This window comes from Vigna unguiculata, chromosome 6 (assembly GCF_037176805.1).
Source record: "Vigna unguiculata cultivar grain cowpea cultivar isolate G323 ecotype 2 chromosome 6, ASM3717680v1, whole genome shotgun sequence".
In the NCBI taxonomy this organism is placed as follows: Eukaryota; Viridiplantae; Streptophyta; class Magnoliopsida; order Fabales; family Fabaceae; genus Vigna; species Vigna unguiculata.
This window is the reverse complement of record NC_140797.1, coordinates 47771624-47795877: the sequence shown is the minus strand read 5'-3', so window position 1 is coordinate 47795877 and position 24254 is coordinate 47771624. Positions and strand designations below refer to the sequence as shown.

The 24254-nt window shown below is 32.8% G+C and overlaps 3 protein-coding genes across 7 annotated transcripts; 1 reads left to right on the top strand and 2 right to left on the bottom strand.

Annotated features, from left to right (window-relative positions):
- The first annotated feature begins 355 nt into the window (after positions 1-355).
- Positions 356-5861, top strand: LOC114187943 (G-type lectin S-receptor-like serine/threonine-protein kinase At4g27290). 3 transcript variants are annotated; one of them, XM_028076380.2, is made up of 8 exons: positions 361-744; positions 867-1838; positions 2159-2290; positions 2670-2806; positions 2877-3087; positions 3222-3459; positions 3569-3725; positions 3843-5861. In XM_028076380.2, the coding sequence occupies exons 2-8, from the start codon at positions 950-952 to the stop codon at positions 4146-4148; spliced, it is 2070 nt and encodes a 689-aa protein (XP_027932181.1). In that variant the 5' UTR covers positions 361-744; positions 867-949; the 3' UTR covers positions 4149-5861. The 3 variants fall into 3 exon arrangements, with proteins under 3 accessions (XP_027932180.1, XP_027932179.1, XP_027932181.1); XM_028076379.2 differs by having other exon boundaries at positions 356-1838; positions 5443-5861; XM_028076378.2 differs by having other exon boundaries at positions 358-1838.
- Positions 4788-9972, bottom strand: LOC114187945 (receptor-like serine/threonine-protein kinase SD1-8). 2 transcript variants are annotated; one of them, XM_085674701.1, is made up of 7 exons: positions 8410-9972; positions 6545-6685; positions 6267-6454; positions 5977-6187; positions 5623-5860; positions 5384-5534; positions 4788-5293 (listed from the first exon to the last, which is right to left on the bottom strand). In XM_085674701.1, exons 1-7 carry the CDS (start codon positions 9671-9673, stop codon positions 4982-4984), a joined length of 2505 nt encoding a protein of 834 aa, XP_085530827.1. In that variant the 5' UTR covers positions 9674-9972; the 3' UTR covers positions 4788-4981. The 2 variants fall into 2 exon arrangements, with proteins under 2 accessions (XP_085530827.1, XP_027932182.1); XM_028076381.2 differs by having other exon boundaries at positions 6545-6697; positions 8410-9970.
- Positions 9973-15208: 5236 nt separating this feature from the next.
- LOC114188015 (G-type lectin S-receptor-like serine/threonine-protein kinase B120) lies at positions 15209-19117 on the bottom strand. 2 transcript variants are annotated; one of them, XM_028076492.2, is made up of 7 exons: positions 17544-19117; positions 17111-17218; positions 16754-16983; positions 16452-16662; positions 16115-16352; positions 15874-16021; positions 15209-15705 (listed from the first exon to the last, which is right to left on the bottom strand). In XM_028076492.2, exons 1-7 carry the CDS (start codon positions 18850-18852, stop codon positions 15403-15405), a joined length of 2547 nt encoding a protein of 848 aa, XP_027932293.2. In that variant the 5' UTR covers positions 18853-19117; the 3' UTR covers positions 15209-15402. The 2 variants fall into 2 exon arrangements, with proteins under 2 accessions (XP_027932293.2, XP_027932292.2); XM_028076491.2 differs by having other exon boundaries at positions 16754-16995; positions 17544-19116.
- Positions 19118-24254: the final 5137 nt, after the last annotated feature.

The window sequence follows — 24254 nt, the reverse complement described above, 5'->3', positions numbered from 1 at the left end:
TAGGGACATCTGAGCAAGTGATCATGGACATCTTAGCTAGTGACCAGAATCTTTTAGCATAGACCAAGGACCTCTGAGCAAATGACTAATGATCTCTTATTCTCACAGGACCTCTCAACAAGATGTATAAAAATTATTCTGTTCGATCTTCACAATGCAGAAAAATATTAGATATTCAGACTTCAAAGTTCAGAGTTTCAATTTGAAAACATTAATTTATTACGCAACGAAATATCTGAAGGAAGACCGTTTTCATTTTAAAACTCTTCAAAGGTCTTCTTCGCCAAGTAAATAAGCCTTCAACGACTCTCAATATAAAAACCATTAATCATCTAACACCAACAAAACTACTCGCTGTTTGAACCGTGTCATTTCCATTCATAACATAGTGAATTTTTTAAGAAGACCATTCCAGGAAATTGTTTATATAGCTACTGGAACTTTTGTTTATTCAAAAGTCAAAGCTCTTCGCTTTAAAAGATGGCTGGAGATGCAAGTGCAGCTTTGTGCCATTTCAAATTGGCTGCCAAACATGACCAAGAGGAGAGTGAGATGGAACAAACTTGATATCATTATGTTTGCTTATGCTTGTATATCAATCCTTCACAATACTTCTTATGCAGACGATGCCTTGACTCCAACATCTTCCATTGCAGATGGCCAAGAACTCATTTCTGCTGGACAGAATTTTTCTCTTGGATTCTTCACTCCAGGAGCATCAAAGAGCCGCTACATAGGGATATGGTACAAGAATATTAAGCCTCAAACCATAGTTTGGGTAGCAAACAGAGATAACCCACTTAATGACTCGAGAGGAAATTTAACCATTGCTGCTGATGGTAATATTGTACTTTTTGATGGAGCAGGTAACAGAATATGGTTTACAAATTCATCAAGGTCAATCCAAGAACCAATTGCAAAGCTGTTGGATTCTGGAAACTTTGTGTTGATGGATGGCAAGAAGAGTGATTCTAAAGGTTACATATGGCAGAGCTTTGATAATCCAACGGACACAATGATACCTGGGTTGATGTTGGGTTGGGATAAGAACTTAGGTATCGACAGATATTTGACTTCTTGGAAGAGTGCTAATGATCCCTCTCCTGGAAACTTTACCTTCAGATTTGACCAGATAGAATTTCCTGAGTTGGTAATCCGTCAGGGAATGAACATCACATTCAGAAGTGGAATTTGGGATGGCATCCGTTTTAATTCAGATGATTGGTTGTCATTTATTGGAATTACAGCCTTCAAGCCACAACTTTCAGTGAACAGCACTGTGGCAGTGTATTGGGATGAACCTGGAGATAGATTGTCAAGATATGTGATGAAGGATGATGGATTCCTTCAAAGATATATCTGGGACAACAAAAATTTGAAGTGGACTCTGATGCATGAGGGAAGAAAAGACTTTTGTGATAACTACGGAGCATGTGGGGTGAACGGTATTTGCAATATGAAGGATATTCCTGCTTACTGCGATTGCCTGAAAGGGTTTATACCAAATTCTCCGGAAGATTGGGATTCGTTTAACTGGTCTGGTGGGTGCATCAGGAGAACACCCTTAAACTGCACACAAAGTGATAGGTTTCAGAAACTAAGCTGGGTTAAACTACCCATGTTGTTGCAATTTTGGACTAATGAAAGCATGAATCTTGAAGAATGCAAGTTGGAGTGCTTGAAGAACTGTTCCTGCACGGCCTACGCAAATTCAGCCTTGAATGAAGGGCCTCATGGATGCTTGCTCTGGTTTGGGGACTTGACTGACATTCGGCAGCTTATAAATGAAGAGGGTGTACAACTTGATCTTTATTTAAGGTTAGCCGCTTCAGAAATAGGTATGCAAGGGTTCTGTTTTAACATGGCATGTAATGTTTAGCTTCACAACATTTCTCTATCTTGGTATGAAAGAGGAAAATAAAATTCAGAAGTCTGTGCTTGGTCTTGTTTTGATATTTTTTTCATGCAGGCTTCATCTGAACTATTTGTTGCCTCGTTCTGGGAAAACAGCAACAACATATAATGAAGACACAAATTATTCATTCATTAGCATTTTAACAGAATGTATTCTTGATTAAATTTTATTTTATGTTTACATGTGCATTCTCTTAAGAAATAAATGTTCTAAAACTTAATCATTTGATTGATTCTTGTGAAGAGTCCACTGCTAATGCACGTAAAAGGAGAAACATTGCTGTGATTATTTCGGTACCTGTGGCACTGCTGCTTTGTTGTATCATTTTCTACCTTTTCAAGAAGTATATAAAACGGAGGACAAGCACTGGTTTGGGTAAGATTCTTAAGCAATTCAACTTGTTTATTTACATCATGAAATGTTCTCACCTCTAATTCTTCCATCCAAGAACCATTCATTTAGTATCTTTGTTGGACAAGGACATTTATATTTGAGAGGAAGAAAGAAAATAAACTGCTATAATAGCTATAGTTTACTGTGATATGATTATCATTTCAAGGTTCAATACATATTCAGCTTAGGGCTCAGATGATCAACAAATCAAGAAAACTTAGTGACTTTCAGTATTTTTTTGGTGTTTCAAAGTTTAACTGGAGCGGTAGAACAAAACTATTTTCTTACTAAATAGTATATCACACATGCATGATGGTTGAGTAATGTATATCTATGATAAGTTACATATTGTTTCTTACAGTCACAATCACAAGTCACAGAAATCACAACGAAGATCAAGCATCACCTATTTTTGATATAGATACTATTCTGGCTGCTACAAACAATTTTTCCATTGAGAACAAGATCGGGGAAGGTGGTTTTGGTCCAGTATACAGGGTAATCTTCTTTTTCCGTTAATAAGCTTGTTTTATTTTGCTTCTTGAACTTACTGTCACCTTAAAACCAGGGTAAACTGGCTAACGGACAAGAAATAGCGGTGAAAAGGCTATCAAAAACCTCAAAACAAGGCATCTCAGAGTTTATGAATGAAGTTGGATTGGTAGCCAAACTCCAACACCGTAATCTTGTGAGTGTTTTAGGAGGGTGCACTCAAAGAGAGGAAAGAATGCTGATCTATGAATACATGCCAAATAGTAGCTTGGACCACTTCATTTTTGGTAATACACAACTGCAAGACTATGTGGTTCCCGTTATTTGCAACTTTGAAAAGCTCTGTTAGCATATATATACTCTTTTGCTTTAAATAACCTGTTCTTTAATGACTAAGTGAGCTCTCTCTGATCTTTCTCAGATCCTATACAAGGAAAATTTTTGAACTGGAGGAAACGATATGAAATTATCATTGGGATTGCTCGAGGACTACTTTATCTCCACCAAGATTCAAAACTAACCATCATTCATAGGGATCTAAAAACTAGTAACATTCTACTAGACAGCCAATTGAACCCCAAAATTTCTGATTTTGGTGTGGCCCGAATCGTTGAAGGAGATCATTCTTCAATTACAACAGAAGAGATTGCTGGGACAATGTAAGCTCTATGATGAATACTGAGATTTACTCAGGATAATATAATTTTTTTTCTAAAATAGTTTATCTAAAAATAATTTAAAATCAGTTGTTTGCTATAATGTATGCAGTGGTTATATGCCCCATGAGTATGCAGTAAACGGGATTCTTTCCCTGAAGTCTGATGTATATAGCTTCGGAGTTATAGTGTTAGAGATACTAAGCGGGATCAGAAGTAGTCACTACAAAGTCAAGCATCCAGATCATGATCACAATCTGTTGGGGCAGGTAACCAAAACTCACCGCATGCTCTGCTACGTTGACTTTACTATAGAAGCCATTCGTTGATCTTTCTTTGTAAAATCTTTACCTTTACCAGTGTTAACCTTTTCTTAAAATAACTAGGCATGGACATTATGGAAAGATGGACGTGCTGTGGGATTTATGGATGTTAATTTAGACCTTACAGTTGTTCCATCAGAATTACTAAGGTGCCTGCAAGTTGGTCTCTTGTGTGTTCAAAAGTTACCCGAAGATAGACCAACTATGTCTTCTGTGGTTTTTATGTTGAGCAATGAAAGCATTGCACTTCCCCTACCAAAGAAAACTGGCTTCTTTGAAGAAGAGTCAGAGTATCATCATGCGTACAGCGAGAATGAGAGTTTTAGTAACAATGCTATGACTATAACTCTATTAGAAGCTCGAAGTTAGTGGCTAACTTGTATTGCAATTTTCCTGGCAACATTGTTGGTCAGAAAAAGGTTTTTGGCTGATTGGTAGTATTTTGTCACATAGAACCATTGTTGATTCAAAGAAAAACCAATGTAGTCTTTAGGTGCATGACATAAAGTCCCAACAGAATAACTTTATTTTCTTGTGTTTTTTTATACTCCTATTAAAGGACCTGTGTCCAATCTCAAGTTAAACAGTTCATTAATGAAAGGAAAACCCTTTCCCACTTCACAATGTTGTTACCCCGAATATAAAAAGAATAAGAATTCTGAATTATCCAGAGATGTTTGCACGAGTCCTCATATTTAGTAAAATGGTTTTGCATTTTCCAATAATGTCTTGCTAATCAATTGAATGAGCTTTTATTAACTCTTGTTGAATATAAATCTGATCATACCATACATCATCCTCTCAAAGATACTGTCAGATACATCGTCTGTAGAGATGTTTGAAGATATTGTCTTATCCAATTTTTGTTGTATTGTCTGATTATATATTAAAAAATCTATCAATCTTGTATAGTTTGTAACATCAGTAAATTTATTTAAAGTTATTGGCTGTTTATTTTTCTAATGACCATTAGGTTAGAAGCGCCAAAATATAGGCTAGAACTAGGAATTAACTGCAAAAAGTAACTTGAGCTCTTAAACTAAGTAGTGTGGTTTTCACTGTATCTCTTGCATATTACACCAAAACAAGATCAAAGTAGATCTCAAAGATGCCGCAACTATCAGAGGAAGGTAAATTTACAGGATGAACTTTATGATTTAAGGAATGTACAAATGTGCTAGGTGATGCCATGCTTCTTCTAACTACCTAGCATCTAGCAATGTGACTGTGACTTGGTTCACACTCCATGATTCATCTTGCTTACTTGAACTAGAATCAATCTCCGCAGGATTCTTCCCTAAGGAAAATCCAGGGTTTCTGGGTTGTGGCATTAATGAAGATTCACTACTCAGCATCAACATCACTGAAGACATTGTTGGCCTATCTTCTGCACGTTCTTGGACACACAATAGTCCAACGTGTATGCATCTGAGAACTTCAGAAGGTGAATATGAATCACCAATTGATGAATCAACAAGTTCCAATGCACTGCCATCTCTCCAATGCCTCCATGCCTACAAAAATAAAGTACCATCAATTGTTTATTAACAGAATATGATATTGTCAACTAAGTATCACTCTAATTAATGAACACTCTCACTTACATGCCCTAGAAGATTCATGTCATCATTTGAGTAATAGAATCCTCTATTTTTTTTCCCAGTTATAATTTCCAGGGCTAGAACTCCAAAGCTGAAAACATCAGATTTCACTGAGAAGGTCCCGTCCATAGCATATTCAGGAGACATGTAACCACTGTACATAACAAAAATATACAAATAATAAGGTCAGCATGTATATTTGGTCTTGTAGAGAGTAATGTTTGCAATGAAGTGATACTCACTATGTTCCAACAACTCTCAGTGTGTTTCCTTCTGTCTGATTCGCGCCAAAAAGTCTGGCCATCCCAAAATCTGATATCTTTGGGTTCAATTCACTGTCAAGTAGAACATTGCTTGCCTTGAGATCCCTATGGATAATCCTGAGTCTGGAATCATGGTGCAGATAAAGTAGCCCTCTAGCAATGCCACATATAATGTTGAAGCGTATGTTCCAGTCCAACATGGCTTTTTTGGCTTCGTCTGGAACGTTATTTATCATGAAAGCACTTAGATATAAAAACAATACCAGATTAAGCAAAACATGCATGCATTGAAAAAACAAAAGATATCAGGTGTAGAATGTTAAAAACACTTACCAAACAAAACGGAATAAAGGCTTCTGTTTTCCATATACTCATACACTAGCAACTTCTCATCCATCTCAACGCAGCATCCAAAGAGCCGAACAAGATTTCGATGTTGAAGTCTGACAATTAACTTTACCTCATTCTTAAATTCTTCAACTCCTTGCGTGGAGTTTTTTGATAACCTCTTCACAGCAATATCACGGCCCTCCATCAACCTTCCCTGCTAGCCACACAAGAACTCGTATTAGTATATGGTTTTCTATATGGGTTATTATGGGAGCTATAACAAACAAACCTACCCTGTAAACAATACCAAACCCTCCTTGTCCAAGTTTATTTGCTTCGGAGAAGTTGTTTGTAGCCATTGCTAAGGTATTAAAATCAAACATTGGCAACTCTATGTCATCCATGTTCCTTTCTCCAGAGGTTTCTCTATTAGTTGAAAATACCCCGTCACTTGTTAGCAATTCTCTACTTTGTAAAGAACCTGGTTTTGTGGCAAGAACCAGAATATGTTACCATCTACTACAACAGCGTGTATACCATTTACTTAAGTTGACGTGGAGAAGAACATTACCTCTGGGGTTAGTCTTCACATTCGATATACTTAACACTTTGCTCTTCTTTCGGTAAATCACAACCAGTCCCACAATTACTACAGCTGCAGAAATTGTAATTCCTACAATCTCGCCGATATGGTTTGACTTTTCAGACCCATCTGCAGTGTCCTCTGTGAAACATAGGTTTCTTTTAGTACATTCGTAGAAAATAGATACTAGCAAAATTAAAAATTAGATGATTACTACATAACTAAAATATTCAAGAACAGAAAATTATATGTAACACTTTCACTTAACCAATTTGGAAGAACCTACAAGCTCGTAGAAAAAAAATGTGCCACCATTATTTACTATGTGCAAGGGAACAATAGTGTGTCTGAATTAAACTTATGCAGAAATGTAACTTGTCAGATTAGCTATAGAAATTCAGCTCAAGGAAACCGATGAAATTAGCTTAGCTTTCTATTGTACATTTTTTATTTCCCTTACAAAATGAAACATTAAAAGCAAATGCACAAAAAGTTGAAGAAAAGTAAGTAAGAGAATTTTGCTTGCTTTGATGTAGACATGCAGCTTTGGAATGCCGCCTACTCCCACCAAAATTGTACAAAAATATGTTTTTCTGAGTGCCACCATAGTGCAGATGATACTCATTAATTAAGCAGATCCTTATCTTTTTTGAATTTTCACAGCTCACACTTTCCAAGACCTACCAACCTATGAATTTAGCATGGTCCAGGACCCTCTTTTCCCATTGCCTATTCATATTAATCTCTCCATTTCGCTTCCCATATTCAAGCATGAATAAAATAATAGGCAGAATAGTTATCTAGCTTTGAAATAAATTCAATCAATGACATTTCTTGGTACAGAGTTTTAAACTAAGAATATCAGTGCGGCCAAATTTAATGTAGTTAAAAATTATTCCATGCTTGTAAGCTATATCAACAGTATTATTCTCTTTATTCATCTCGTGCTTAATTTCGTACACAAAAATGCAAATTTCGGAAAAAGAAATCATAAATGTTTTATTATTGTCGAAAAGTGGATGTGATAAATGTGAATATAGGCATTGACCGAGAAAAGAACACAAAACGTAACGAGTCAAAAACGTCGGCCCACAACGCACCATTTCCGAAGGGCCCACATGAGAAAAGTGAGTGGGCCCAGCAAATTCTAGAAAAAAAGTACTTTAATGAAGTGGCGTGCGCCAAAAATATCTGAGAAAAAAAATAGAGAATTTGAATTCATTCAGTTAGGTCACCCAACCAATGGAATGAAAAAGGTGAGTGAAGAAATGCAATGCCGTTCATATTTCCCCCTGTAGACAAATACTTTTTTTTTTTTCCTTCGTTAGAAGCCATGTCACACGTGAAACAAGTTTAGGGCGGCACCAAGAAATTGAACAAAAAATCTTCCTAAAATTAAATACCAGAAGATTTCTCCAGATAATTTATTTTCGTTCAATCATCTTCGTGCTTAATTTTGTTATACGAAATCATTGTATTGTATGGTATCTTACTAATTGAAGATCAACAATTCTCTAATTCTATTTTAGTAATGTCAATCTCATAAAGTTTTTTGATGTCATAATCACCTTTCAAAATGTTTCAACATTCAATCGCATTCGAATTCTCGGCCAAATACTCAAACACCTTGACCTAATTTCTAATAACCGACAAAACAAAACACACTGGTGTAAAACAGAATATGGAAGATTGGAAGACAGAACAGAAACAATTTTTAATAAAAGAGATTAGTAAGTAAGCATCAATTTTTTGTCATTATTAAGTATAGTTTGCTTTTCCTAACCCGTGTTTAAAATAATAAAAGCAAAAAATAGCGTTGAAAATGTTAAATAATGTTTAGTATGTAGGTGTACCTGCATCAGAAGCTGCTATTCTGACAAAGAGATCTTGTCCACCCTGTGCGTACTGCCTCATGTCTATGAGTTCACCACTCCACGTAACACACCCGGTTCCTCCGTTTGTGACCTCAATGTTGGCATAAGCAGTGCAAGAACAATTCCTGCGACACAAATCTTTACACTCTTCTAGGTTCATGCTCCTGTTCGCAAACACAATACTTGTCTCTGGCAACTTCACGTCCTTCACATGCAAAAACCTGTCACTCCCACAATCCAAATTCGTGTTCCTCACACACCCATCAGACCCGTCTCTCAAATTCCACGCCTGCTGGTTCCTCGGACTGAACCCTCTCATACAAGTGCAAACCGGCGAGGCGTCGGTGTCACACAAACCATAGGAACCGCACTCTTTGAAATTATCACACTGATCCTTAGGTGCAAACCAAAACTTGGTCCATGTGTTGCTGCTCGGCACCCAAGTAAGACGCTCAAGTGCACCACCCGAAGTCACAACTAGCCTCGACAAAATAGAACGGTCCTCAATGGAGAAGGAATAGTACACACCATGCTTATCGTAGGAAAAACTAAACGTAATGGAATCAGTGTCAGGTTGCATCTCCGGTACCCCACTGAATCTCTCACCGTTCCAAGGCCCACTTCTATATATTATATTATCGTCACGCCTCAAGAAAATTTCCGGTATCCCTCGAGGATCTATCTTAAAAGAGTAATTTCCACTTGAAGGGTCTTTTCCTCCGCTCTTCCACGAGGTTAAGTGTTTCTCCACGCCAGTGTCTAGGTTCCACCCCATTTTCATCCCAGGTAAGAGTGTATCTGTTGGGTAATCGAAGCTTTGCCAGAGATAGTTTGTGGGGTCGGTTACGTTTTCCTCTCTGAGAACTAGATTTCCCGTGTCCAAGAGCTGAAGAATGGGGTTGTTGGCTTTGGTAATATTGGAGGACCAAACGGGTTCCCCTGATGGAGTTGTGAGCACCATGTTTTTGTTTTCTCCGATGGTTAGAAATCCTGTGGAGTTGTGGAGAGGGTTGTCTCTGTTGGCAACCCATACTACGGGTCCGTTAGTGATGTTGTGGTACCATATGCCTAAGTAGCAAGAGGAATTGGTCCCGGAGAAGAAGCCCAGGGCGAAAACTTGGTTTGATGATACCAGGGTTTGGTTGGTTAGAAGAGTTTGTGTTGGTGTTAGGGTGTCTGAGGAGAATGAAATTGTGATGTGTGATGCGAAGAACCAAAAGAGATAGAATACTAAACCTGGCATGTTATGTTTGCAGAGGAAGAGTTGATGAAGTGTTTGGTAAGGAAGAGAAATACAAGTTTCATAGTTTTGGTATTGTGTGGGGTAGTGAGGAAATTAAGAAAAGCAAATTGAACCCGGCATTGGCATTTTCATTGGCATTCGTTTCTTGTTGGTCTACGTTGTTTCTCCTTTGAATGAGGTTTTTGCTTTCCCAATTTTGAAAAGAGAAGCAGTCGCTGTTGTTGTCTTACCAGAATCACTCTGTTTTCTTTCAGTCAACAGTCTGAATATGGTTTAGCCATCCAAAGACTCATCTCACAACTTCCGCTTCTTGCGTACGTTTTTCCTTTTTCACTTCATCAATCACCACAAACTCCAGTAAGAGTTTCATTTATGAAAAACAATCACACATTAATTATTTGATTCTTTTTTTGCCTCAAGTAATGACTTTTTTCTTTTTTTGAAACACTGTTATTTTTAGAATACTGGTTAATATTTGTTATGAATTAATCATATTCACTTTATATGTTCTTTTAGGTGTAAAACAAGGGTGAGTGGATGATAGAGTATAATAATTAATACAGAAAGGTAACTATGGTTTAGTTTGGGTTTGGACGATGACGTTTTATTCTTCCAAATGTGAAACTAGTGGCGGCCCAATTAGGTCACCAAATCTGTGTTACCTTCTTTGATAGCACGAAAAACTGACAGCGGATTCCAACAAAAGCAAGCTAATACTACTATTAAGCCTTAATTTTTTTTTTTCTTAAACGTAGTGGTATTTAATTTAATTTTTTAAAATTCTATAATAAAATTAAATTAAATTAAAAAATTTATAAGTCATAAAAATACGCTCCTCTTGTAAAGTTTTAAATGTATAGGAATAAAATAAAATATTTGATAATCTAAAAATGATATGTGCAACTAAGTAAAATAATTTAAACTTGACATGACATTGTTGTTATTTAAGTGAAAATAATCGAATTGAATACATAATGGTTGATTTCAATGTAACTAACCTGATAGCATAAACATTTAAAATTTATCTACTAATATTTACAATTTTTTACATGAATTATGCCGTGTAATAACATCACAACTATATTCTATTTTTTCAATATTTATATTTTTATCATTTTGTAACAAAAATTATAATACCATCTAAATTAATAAAGATAATGGAATCAATTTATTGGGGTTAATAGATTTCTATGTAAAAAGGAAAGGAACTAGTATAATCAAATAATTCTATCATGTATAAAAGAATTGGAACAAATTTTTAAATCGATAAATATAAGCTATAATACAACTTGAAATTCCAAACTAAGTTAAACGTATAAATTAGTCAATTACGTATAAGCTGTGTCGACATTTTTTATTCGTAATTGATTCTATTGGACCATGGTTTGGTTGTTATTTACTTTCTTTATTTTTAATTTTATAAGTCTCTCATCATCTTCTTCTTTTTTGTGTCTTTTTCCATCATCTAGTTTTTTTCTTTAAGCTTCATGTTTCTAGTTTCTTACGTTAGTTGGCATCTTTTCCATTTTTAATGCTTAAAATAACTTAAAATACTTAAAAAGGGTTTACAAACTAACTTTCATACAACTTATTTTTGTATGAGCGCAGGTAGGGATGGCAACGGGGCGGGGCGGAGACGGGTTTCACTATCTCATATCCATCCCCGTAAAAAAAATTCATCTTCATCCCCATATATCAAACTTTTATCTCATCTCATCCCCACCGGATAACGGGTATAATCTCGTACTTATACCTGTACCCGTTTTCTTACTACTTTAATATTAATTTTAATTAATTTTTATAAAATAATAAAAAATTACGGTAAAGAAAACATAATATTATCAAATATTCAATATTAGAAGTATGGTTGTTTCTTCGATATCAAATACTTTGAAATAAATTATAATTGTTTACATTTTAGATTAGAATACCAAATAAAATTTAATGAGAACCAAAACATTTATTAAATTTGCAAACATTAATGAAACCTAGTTGATAAATTTTAAAAATATTTTTTTAAAAATATAAAAGGAAAAAAAATATTTAAATTAAAATATATTTTAAATGTTTGTTTACTTCAATTTTTTAAATTATAATGAATCTATTTTTTATATAGTAATAAAAGTTATAATACATCACTTGATTAAAATGACGCAAAGAACAAATAATAAATATAATAATAAAATTTTAATATAGATCTTGTATCTTTTGAACCACAATATATGTTGGATGGTGGTAAAAAAATATTCATGGCAATTACATTAAATTTTTATATTGTAGTAAATAAAAATTATTTATACAATATAGTGAAAAAATTAAAGTATGATTATAATGAGTTAGAAAATAAAAAATAATTAGATAAAATTTATCGAAATAGTATTCTACATGATGAAAATAAACAAAAAATAAAAATATTAAAAAATTAACAAATGTGTGTCTTATAAACAATTTGGAGACTATTGGAAGGAATCACATAAAGGAAAACAAATATATAATTAAAAGTATGATAAGATGAAAAATATCTTAGAGATCTAAGAAAACTTTTCAAATATCAACATATATACTCAATGATTGATAAAAAAATGACGCAAAAAACAAATAGTAAACATAGTAAAATTTTATTATAGATCTTGTATCTTTTAAACTCTAATATATGTTGGATGGTGATAAAAAAATATTCATGGCAATTACATTAAATTTTTATATTGTAGTAAATAAAATTATTTATACAATTATATTGAAAATATTAAAGTATGATTGTAATGAGTTAGAAAATAAAAAATAATTAGATAAAATTTATCGAAATAGTATTCTATATGATGAAAATAAACAAAAATAAAAATATTAAAAAATTAACAAATGTGTGTCTTATAAACAATTTGGAGACTATTGGAAGGAATTGCACAAAGAAAAACAAATGTATAATTAAGGATATGATAAGACGAAAAATATCTTAGAGATCTAAGAAAACTTTTCAAATATCAACATATATACTCAATGATTGAGAAATAACAAATTTTTTTAGCGAAATAAAAGAGTTCTTCAAATGAAACAAAAATTAGTAATAATAAGTAAAGATTTTTTTTATATTACCTAGTAAATGAGATGTTTATGCTATTAAACACTTAAATTGAGAGTATTAAACATTCTCACGTGAAAGGAAAATGTACAATAAATAAAAATATTAAAAAATAATAGAAATATTCAAATGTTAGACATAAAAAAATTTAATTGACATACATCATTTTAACATAATTACATAAAGGTTATGATAAGATAAAAAATATATTGGAAATGCGAATGAGTTCCATGACAAACAAAATATTTAGAAAAAATAAAAAATAGAAGGAATATATATATATATATATATATATATATATATAAAAGGTTACTTAATTAATTGTGAATATTTTAATAATTTAGATGAGGATAGAGATATGGCGGGGACGGGTATTATGGCGAGAATATATTCATACCCATATCCAATTGAAAAAATCGGGGATTCTCCATACCCATACCCATACCCAGTCAATGCGGGGATTCCCCGTCAAAACGGGAACGGATTTATTTGTCATCTATAAACGGAGGTGTATATAGGTCAATTATTGGTTATTGATTAGCAAATCCTTCCATGGTCTCCATATTATTTGAAACAATTTTTTTAAATATCAAAAAATTTAAACCAATAATATTATTTATTTAGATTTCATATTATGCATCATACTAACGAGTTGGTTTACCTGGTTAGTTTTTAAATTATTGGAAGAATTAATGCTTATATATAAGCTTTTGTAATAATATTAAAATTAATATTATTAATTTATACTTTTTATTTTATTATTCATTTATAAAGTAAGTTAAAAAACTTGACATTCATATTTTTTTATTTAAATACGCTAATTCTTACTATTATTTTTCGTTAATTCAGGGATATTTTTTATGAAATAAACAAATTTTGACTTAGTCTAATCATACTTTGGGTAGAATTCACTTAACTTTCAAATTTAAATGTGTTAAATATATATAATATTTGTATAGTCAAATATATCTTCATATTTTCGTTATCACCACTCTCATTGAAATTGAAATTGAACTTATAACTATAATTTTGTGATATTTTTTTTTCACCAATCCAAAAATATAAATTATATATAATTACAAGAGGAATTTAAATTAGATAAATAGAAATCATGTAATAAATCACGATTGTAATTATTATGTATTGTATTGTATCAACGCATATTTAATTTTAATTAAAACATTTGAATACATAATTTTATTAAAAATTTACAGGGCTATTATACATGCTCATCATTATATTATTAAATCCAACAAATACATTAATTGTTATAAATAGAAAAAAAAAGTAATAGAATTAAATGTCATATCACCAAAAATACAAGAAAGATGAATGTTATTTATTATAAATATAATCAAAGTATATATTGATTTAAAATTTATAAACAATATAATTGTTTTTTAGTGAGTGGAGTTAGACCCATAATTTTTCTCACATTTTTTTTAACTTTTTACTATTGAGTCAACCTTATAGTGATTATAAATGATATTATTGTGAGTTTATTAAAGTATAAAATCGTAAATATTTATTTAAAAGTTTTTAAAATGACTATCACTTAATATAAGTCTTGTTTAGAATCGGTAAAGATGCAAGTGTAATTTTCTTTACTTCGTCTTTAGTTACGGCTGGCAAGTTTCAAACGTTAAAAGTTGAGTGAAGTTATGTTTTTGTTTTGACCACATGTAAAGTTTGCGTCATTCAAATTCATTAAATAGCTCTCGAGTGTGGACAAAATATTTTGTATTTCGATGATTACGTAATTGAAATGCAGTAAATAATTTCTTTTGTGTATACAAATTCTGGTTCTAGATCGTGGTGACGAGAAGTGGTTGAAACTTGACCACGATGGGGTAGGAAACTTGAACACAAGAAGGTTCTATGCAATGAAGTTTTTGTTAGAAGAAAGTGATAGCAAGTTCAATAATGTTGTATGGCGAGGGAAAATTCATAAACCCATTCCTTTCAAACACTTTGTTGCTATGTCCTAATCAATCACCATTAGAGAAATCGTGGATAATCATACAAGACTCAAACATATATATTCCAGTACCTTATTTTTTTAAAAGCGTTCAGATTTTGATAGAAACAAAAATGACATTTAATGGATAAGAATTTTAATATTAAAATTAAAATAATTTCCACTTGCATTTCTTGAAGTTTAATGAATTAATTATACGCAACATGCGTTTACTTTCAAATTCCGGATTTATTTTATGCATGTGGAACACGAACAAGAATCATGATTATTGTACCTACACCTGCACACAACACACACATGATAGATACCTAGCACCACAAGTCCCTAACCAAATTCACCACTTTTTATAATGTGAAACTAGTTTTTCTATGCCACACTTGCCTAACCTGCAAACAATGATTGATGTAGGTGATCAACTTTGGCCTTATATTTCACAAGGATCTGGACATGAATCTTACTGTGGAAATGAGAATCTCAATGATCAATCATTCCTAAGTACTTCTATAAACATTAATAGAGCATATTTGTGTCTTGTTTTTTCGTGACATATACAGAGTATTCAAATAGGGCTAAAAAGGGGGGAAAAAAAGAAGAAAAACGAGGCATATTTACGTTTTAAGTGTGACAGAGAATTGGGAACAAAACTGGCACGGAAAGGGAAGGATTCAATTTCTATCTCCCTACCACCATTGTGACTGTCAAATCATTTGAAACATCAAGGCCATCCATGTAAAACTGTCTGTCATCAGATCTCCTCATGGAAGTAATCAAAGGTTGCGTTGGCGTGGGGAGAGTTGTTGCTTCACTTTCCAGCATCAACACCACAGCAGACATGTTTGGTCTCTGAGCTGCTGAATCTTGCACACATAACATCCCTATGTGTATGCATCTCAAAGCTCTGTTTTTAGGACTACAATCACGAATGCAGGGATCGATTAGCTCCATTGCTCTCTGTTCATTCCAAAGATGCCACGCCTACATCATCATAAAAACATCACCGTTTCAGTAAACTTAGTGATAAAAATTTTGCATTGCAACTCTCACATTTTTCAAATTAGTTTTTCTGGACATGTCAGATATTTCAGCAAAACAAAGAAATTCACGTTGATAACTAAAAAAGTTGAATAGGAGATAGATACTCACATAGCCTATGAGGCTGGAGTCATCGGAGTGACGAAAACTGGTGTTTCTGCGGCCACTCAAAATTTCTAGTAGTAACACACCAAAACTATATACATCCGATTTGACTGAAAACAGACCTTCCATTGCATATTCAGGGGCCATATAACCACTGCAGCAGAGTTATGCATTAAGATTAGCCAGGTCCAAACAAGAATCAACAAGTGGATGACTTAACGTACAAGTAAAATCAAAGCATACTTACTATGTACCAACTACTCTGTTTGTATTGGCTTCATTCTGGTTCCCACCAAATATCCTAGCCAATCCAAAGTCTGATATCTTTGGGTTCATGTTTTCATCCAACAAAATGTTACTCGCTTTTAAATCTCGATGAATTATTCTAAGTCTTGAATCTCGGTGCAGGTAGAGCAATCCTCTTGCAATGCCTTCAATGATTTCAAACCGTCTTGTCCAATCTAGTTGTGTTTGTTTGAATGGATCTGCATGATATTTACCAGAAAGTGCACTAAATAATCTTTTTTTCTTGTTAATTTATGATGCGTAAGGAAATGGACAGTGTTAATGTTGAAGAAACATACCAAATAAAAAACAATCCAAGCTTTTGTTTGGCATGTATTCATATACCAGCAACTTCTCTTCCCCTTGAATAGAACAACCCATTAGTCTAACCAGATTTCGGTGCTGTAGTTTTGCTATCAGCATCATTTCATTCTTGAACTCCTCTAAGCCTTGACCAGATCGTCTTGAAAGCCTCTTAACAGCTATTTGTTCTCCGCCTGGAAGCTTTCCCTGGTGAATGGAGCAAATCGTTTTTTCCATTACATTTTAGAAAAACCTAATTTTATTACTAAAAAGATGAGCTTAATAGCAGCATATTTACCTTGTAGACAGGGCCAAAGCCCCCTTTTCCAAGCTTATTTTCTTCTGAGAAATTGTTTGTGGCTATTGAAATGCAACTGAAATTGAAAAGGGGAAATTCTGGCCCGCTTAGTTGGCTCCCCTCCAAACTATGGTCAGCTGATCCTGAAAATTCTGCTGACATGTCTCTGCTCTTGCTTCCATCATAAACTGGCAGCACATCACTATTCTTGCAACAAGAAGCTGAGGAAACTGTGGGGAGAACTAGAAATAACACCAAAATCACGCAAATCAATACCAGAAATTGCATCGGACAGCTTTGCCGTCAAATATCTGATAAAAAAAAATAGTCTGGGGAGATGAATTATGAATTTTTAACCTTTAAGTTTTCCCTTGAATCTATACACCAGCCATACAAAGATTCCTAGGCAGATTAACCCCGCCACAACAGCAGATATTATCGCAATCATGTTTTTTTTACCTCCATCTGTATAATTTGAAGATACAAAAGTCATACAAGTTATTAGAACTTGGCGGTCATAGAAGCTTGTCAGAAATTTAAAAATATTATTTGCTTCTCATCATCTTCATAGACAATAAAACTCAACGTATCTTAGTGATCGAGAACTTGAGATATACCAGTTCCTTTTCGCACTGTATATTTGTTTATATGTTGGAAACAAGATAGAAACAGGATGAATACAGTCAAGCTTTCTTCATGTGAGACCACACATGAAACATTTGTACTAATAGATGCAAATTAAATTTGAAATGCTAATTTTGAAAACAAAATAATGGATTAATTACCTTACCTAATTCAGAATGAGCGAGACGGATATGCAGTGTATTTCCTCCACTGTCATAATGTTGAATGTCAACCAAATCCACATTCCACACCATGCACCCTATTCCATTAACATTGGCATACGCCGTACAAGAATCATCGTTCAAACACACTTTCTGACAATCATTCGTGCCAACCACACTTGCGAAATCCGGCAACCTCATAGAAGTACGCTCCAAGAACTTATCCTCTCCGACACTAACCTGAGTAGTGCCAGCGGATGTAACATTCGTCCTCTGAGCCTTGAGTGGAGTCATCCTCGTACACCCACCCGACCAGTTCCCCTTATCCCACTGATCCCTGTTCTTCGGTTCAAAACCTCGTATGCAAGTACAAACAGGTAAATTCGAAGGGGACATATCACACGCCGCGAAACTCCCACACTTGTTGTAAACCTCACACTCATGTGAAGGCCCTCTCTGAACCACATCCCAACGTTTCTCATCCTCATTCCACCTGAACTCTCTCTCATAGCCATCCCACCCCATTTGAAACCTCACCTTATCAGTGCCGTTTAACGGGTTATATATGAAGTACCTACCTCCTTTACCATCCCCATTCAGCGTAAAACCGTAAAGATAATATCCTGCCATAGACACCCCTTCAAACATTATACCATCCCAATACCCCGTTCTCCACCTTCTTTTGTCTCCTTCCCAAACCACTATCTGAGGTAACCCTTTAGGATCCACCCCCATAGTGTAGTTTCCCTTCGAAGGATCCGTTGATGATTTCCATGAAGTGAACACATAGCCACTACTCTTCCCAGTTGAAGCCCCCACTGGAACCCTCATACCAGGCATGAATGTATCCGTTGGATTCTCAAAGCTTTGCCACATGTCTTTCCTGTCGCACGAGAGAACGAGGTTACCAGTTTCACGAAGCATCGCTGAGCAGTTTTTGCTGCTGCTATCGATGGAAACTTGGGTGGACCACACAAGGTTCCTGGCTCCATCGAGGACCACGAGGTTCCCGTCATTCGCAATAGTTATGGATCCTCCTGTGCCGTTGATGGGGTTGTCGCCGTTTGCGACCCATATAACAGGTGTCGCGGGAATGTTGTGGTACCAAATTCCGACGTAGCGGGAAGAGGAGTTGTCTAAATTGAAGAAACCCATGGTGAAGTTGAGCTCTTCAGACACCAATGTCTCACGGTCCCTGTCCCTGATGACGACATCCTGCGTGATACTGATCTTTGAACTTGCCGCCAAGGAAGACAGATGGTGGAGAGAGATGAAAGAGAAGAGAAAGACGACGGAGATGGACATCGCCGCCATAGTGCTATAATATGTTGCGGTGACGGAATGGGAGTGGTGAAAGCATAAAGGATATGATTGTGTTTTTAGCTCTGGGGTGAAGAGATAGTGGGTGTGACTGTGGTGACATGAAAAAAAAAAAGAAAAATAGAGAAGACGAAACGTATTTATTTGACCGGAGAGAATGAGAGCCGATTTGATTTTGAGAAGAAGACACGTTTGTGTTGTGGTTGTTGAAGACACGGCTCCGAGATTGGAGAAGGGGTTGAAAAGGGAACCCAACGTCACCCTCTGTGTCTTGGTTATTAATAACTTCATTTGTTTTTGTTTTTTTTTTTCTCAAGTGAATAATGAATAATAAATAAACAAATCAAAGGTACTGCACTGAACAACAGTGATGCAGTAACTCGTATTAATAATTGACTTTAATGGCTTCCACTTCAGAGAGAGATTAGGTTCACTTTCCATTACCGCACTTTCTTTCTCACAGTTCAGCTTAGCACAAAAATAATAGTAACTGATCATATAAAAAAAATGAAAACAATGGCGAAAAAATCTATACTTAGAGAAATTGATAGATATGTAGAAAATTTTCATAAAATGGAGATAGAATTTAATGAAATAATTACCTGTTTTACTAGTTTTTCCTCAGCCGAGTGATTTAGAACATCATCTCACATTTGGTGCCTACCAAAAATAAAATAAAAATTAAACGCGACTCCTTTAAATAATTAAGTCAATTTTTAATTTTTAAACCTAAGTTAACCTATACGACACACCATCAATGAAATTCAATAACTTGCAAATAAATCAGCTCTTCATTTAACAATAAACAGTCGCCATCTCTGACACTTTCTTCTCTTCTACTTAAAATCAGCAGTTTGGTGGTTTGAATGTGAATGAAGGATAAAAAATAAAACTACCAAATTTTTGTTTTTACTTAGAAGAAGAATGAAGGAAAAAAAAAATCTTTTAGGTAAGATTGAACAGAAAAAAAGATTCTTCCTTCAAATAGAATAAAATTAATGATGAAGAAGGTTTGTTGTATTTTCTTAGAAGTTAAATATTTTTGATAGCATAAAAAAATAATGAATGATTTCATATTACAAGTAATAGAGCAGATATTAAATTTTCAGTGAAATTTTAATTTTAATTAATATAAAATGTACACATAATTTACTTACTTTTATCGAATTTATATTTTATCTATTAAAACTAAAAAATTTATTTATTTGTATTTCTTTCTTCTTTATTTCAGCTTTAATTTACTTACTTTTATCGAATTTATATTTTATCTATTAAAACTAAAAAAGTTATTTATTTGTATTTCTTTCTTGTTTATTTCAGCTTTGGTCACATTATTATTATTATGGCCGGTTTTGCGCGTTATGTATAGTAAGAGGCACGGATTTAATGTGATTCTTATGGTCTCTTCTCTTCACATCACACTCGCTTCATATTCCACATCGTAAGTCAGGCTCCATTCTTTATACAAATTTTTTCATAGTAGGAATGTTCGAACGAAAAAATTTGTAAATAGCATATTATTCACATAACATACTTTGCAGAATTTTGATCTTCATTTTATCAATAATTATTTAAAAGAAAGTCACAATTCTACCTTCATTTTGAAAACTTTTAAAAAATTATAAAATTACTTTTCAATAGATTGTATATAAACTATTATACCAAATTAATTATTATTCATTGCATAACTGATGTGCTTTTATTGTTAATAAATCTATGAATTTATTTGTCAATTTTGAATCCATTATTAAAAATATTTGTCATCTTACTAAACAATATTATTAATATACATTTTAATTTTTAATTTGTTTTATTTCAATATAAAACAAAATAAACACAGGTAATTCAAAAATAATAATTTAATTCAGTTTAAAATATATTATGAATTTAATTATTTTTAATTAAAATTTATAAAAGAATAAATTATTTCATTGACTATTTATAAGTGTCTAGGTTCTTTAATTTGACATATCATTTTTTACACTCAAATTCATCCGGTTGATATATTGTTGAGTAAATCAAACTCTTTTAACTTAAAAATATAAAATGTGATAATGATAATTAGATATTTGTGAATTTAATGAAATTATGAAAAAAAAATGCAATTTGTTTACATGAAAATATAAACTAGCCCATGTGAGTGCTAAAAGCCTGGTATTGAAAAACAATTTTAGAGATATCTAAAATATGATTTTTTTCAACTGAGCCAGAAGTGGTACTAAGCACTAAAGACAGCAAAGAGGAAAACTCAAAGACGACTAAAAAAAGTTTAAAGACGATACTCAGCTGAATCAGCAAGAGAGTGGAGTTGAATGCTTAAAACGATAAATAAAGAAGAAAACTTTTATAAAAAAGAAAAACTCTGCAGTTGAGCACCTAAGACCAGAGTTTAGCGACAGATAAAAATTTCTATAAATAAATATCACGCACTAAGAAAATAATTTCTTCGAAAAGCACGTACACAAAATTGTAAACTCTTTATAATACAATTTTTTTTAGACCAAAATTACAAACCCTTTTCATAATGCAATTTTTTTGGCGAATATTGCAAACCTTCCAATAATACAAAATTACCCAAGCCTCTCGTATACCCAAAAGACCTATTGAGTTGTAGTAACTCCAAAACCAACACTTTACTTTTATAATACTTTTATGTTGCTCTCTTCTTCACATTACTTAATGTGAGACTTTGGTGAATACTCACTTGAGAACCAACATATCCTCCCTTTACCAAAAGTCTCACGTGGAACAAACATTTGACACAACCAACAGATATGCTTGAACAACTCTTGCAACTAGTGATCCAACATGTCTGCTTGAACCACTCTTGTCTGGTGATCTACACGGACTCACTGATGATGACAATCTTTCCTCCATCATCGGCAACTTTCATATCATACTCGTCGGCAACTTTCATATCATTGTCATTAACAATTCACTAATACTCAAGGGGAATCCATCATAACGCCACCTTGGTCAAGTAACGACAATGTCACAACACAACGACGCAACACCCACTCTTGACGAAGCATCGCATGAGCCATGCAAAACACCACCATTGGAGATCTCAAGCTCCACCCTCACCATGCAGATCCAACGTTACCAAACATCATAGTCCACCAAATGCAACAACCAGAGCAGACGATCCAACGTTACCAAACATCGCAGTCCACCATATGTAACAACCAGAGCATCTGTAAGCCGCAGAACACTTCCTCCACACACATGTCGCAAACCAGGATTCATACATATCAGATCTCCATCGTACATCACTCATTAGGCCACATGAGCACCATTTGAAAGCTCCACATTAACTCCACTCTCTTCAAAAATGCTCCTTTTCCTCCCTTGATTAGAACCTCAGATCTGATACCTGTGTTGGAAAATCACACACTAAGAAAAGAAAATAATCTCTTTAAGTGGAAGCACATCCACAAATAAGAGCAAATACATCTTTTTATGGACCAAAATTGCAAAACTTCCAATGATATACAACTACCTAAATCTCTTATACACCAAGAGCTTATTGAGTTTGAGTGACAACTCTAAAATCAACACTTTACTTTTATAATACTTTTATGTTAATCTTTTCTTCAAATTATTCAATGTGGGACTTTGATGAATACTCACTTGAAAACCAACAAAACTCGATTAAAACATGAAATTTATTTTAACTAAAAATGTCAGCTTAGTAAAAGTTAAGTTAATTTTTTTTTTATAATTTAGAGGATATTGTGAAGAAAAGTAAGTTGCTGATATCTTTTATCATATTTGTAACATTTAATATTTTTTTAAGAGTGATAGATATATAAAATGATACTCCTTATATGACCATGATAGTTACAAATGGAAAGATAATCCCAAATGCTTAAATAAAATTTTCTAACAAAAAGTGGCATCAACTTTAAAGCACAACATTCCCTACTACTCATTCTAAATTTTGTTTTGTTTGATTTAGCATAACCTAAACCACAAGTATATTAAAAAATGTAATATATTAAAATATTTACATTATCCAACAACAATAGTAATAATAATAATAAGTAATAATAATAAATTATTATTATTATAAATAATAATAATAATGAAATAAAAATTTATGTGGAAAAACAATCATATTATAAGTTTGAGATATTACACATATGTGTAATTGTATAAATATTTAAAATATATAATCAATTAATTAATAATATAATTAGATAAATTAAGAAAATTATATTACTTTTATATTTAAAATTATTTTACTATAATTAATCATATAAAATTTCTTTTATAAATATGAATAATTTAAAATTTAATATTATCTTATATTTATATCACTGGGACAACGTTAACTTAGTTTTTTTTTATTAATTTTATATATAAATAAATGAACTGGTCAAATCAAATTAAGTTGTTTGTTTAGTCTATCAAATTAGTAGTTGGCTTGCCTATCCAACTAATTTTACTATTCTAAATTTCGTGAGGAAAACATTGTTTTCGCAATCGTATAATATATAACTAGTTGAGAACTTGTTTTGACTTTTTTTTTTGTAATTATAAAATAAAAGAAATATATGATAATAGTCCTCATACATATGACTATAAATTTATTGGATTGTCAACATATACTGCCTATTGGAATAAGTATTAAACACTATAATTATTATAAAAAGAAAAGAAACCCATTAGAATCAATGTTTTTTTAATAATTTATTTTTTATGTTGTCGATTATTCTTTATGGTTATTTTCTATCATAATTTAAAATTTATGTTTATAATAAAAATTAATTTTGATTAATATTATAATGATTTAAGACGTTTAAACAAATAATAAAAAAACACTTTGTCTACAGATTAAATTATGGCTTTAGAAATATATATATCCATCCATCCAAAGATATGCTCCATCCCTATTTCGGTCAAACTCATCCACACCAACAAATTTATTACAATATATATGAAAGAAAAATTGATGAGAAAAATTTGGATAAACTTTTAGGATATTTATTTACACTTATAAAGTGACTTATTCTTCCTCTTATAAAGTTTTGCAAGTTTCTTTCTCTTTTTTTGTTTTGAAAAGAAAAAGCTAATGTAACTTTAAAGCTTACTAATGACACATAATCCTCCACTTAATTATCATTACCCCCACTTCATATATTGATATTTTAATGTTTTTTTTTTCTTTTTTCAAAATTTTAAAAAGAAATGGATGTTTTTCATTCGATCTTTTACGCCTACCATTACAATAGTAATGTATAATAATGACATATTGCATTAAAAATATTTTAATTTAAATAAAAAATCATTTATGATATGTATTATCCTCAAACATCAATACTCAGAGAATTAGAATCAAAGTAGAATTTGGTTTGTATAACTCTTGAATGTTTTCTATTGGATGAAAATTACCA

What these genes read in the sequence shown, in the direction of transcription:
- LOC114187943 (XM_028076378.2), top strand. Translation starts at nt 491, where the DNA reads ATGCAAGTGCAGCTTTGTGCCATTTCAAATTGGCTGCCAAACATGACC. An exon ending in CTTGGACCACTTCATTTTTG is followed by an intron (nt 3,088 to 3,221) that starts GTAATACACAAC and finishes GATCTTTCTCAG; the next exon opens with ATCCTATACAAGGAAAATTT. An exon ending in GAAGAGATTGCTGGGACAAT is followed by an intron (nt 3,460 to 3,568) that starts GTAAGCTCTATG and finishes TAATGTATGCAG; the next exon opens with TGGTTATATGCCCCATGAGT.
- LOC114187945 (XM_028076381.2), bottom strand. Translation starts at nt 9,673, where the DNA reads ATGCCAGGTTTAGTATTCTATCTCTTTTGGTTCTTCGCATCACACATC. An exon ending in AATAGCAGCTTCTGATGCAG is followed by an intron (nt 6,698 to 8,409) that starts GTACACCTACAT and finishes TATGTTTCACAG; the next exon opens with AGGACACTGCAGATGGGTCT. An exon ending in GGTTTGGTATTGTTTACAGG is followed by an intron (nt 6,188 to 6,266) that starts GTAGGTTTGTTT and finishes TGTGGCTAGCAG; the next exon opens with GGAAGGTTGATGGAGGGCCG.
- LOC114188015 (XM_028076491.2), bottom strand. Translation starts at nt 18,852, where the DNA reads ATGGCGGCGATGTCCATCTCCGTCGTCTTTCTCTTCTCTTTCATCTCT. An exon ending in TCTCGCTCATTCTGAATTAG is followed by an intron (nt 17,219 to 17,543) that starts GTAAGGTAATTA and finishes CAAATTATACAG; the next exon opens with ATGGAGGTAAAAAAAACATG. An exon ending in ACTCCAGCCTCATAGGCTAT is followed by an intron (nt 15,706 to 15,873) that starts GTGAGTATCTAT and finishes ATGATGATGTAG; the next exon opens with GCGTGGCATCTTTGGAATGA.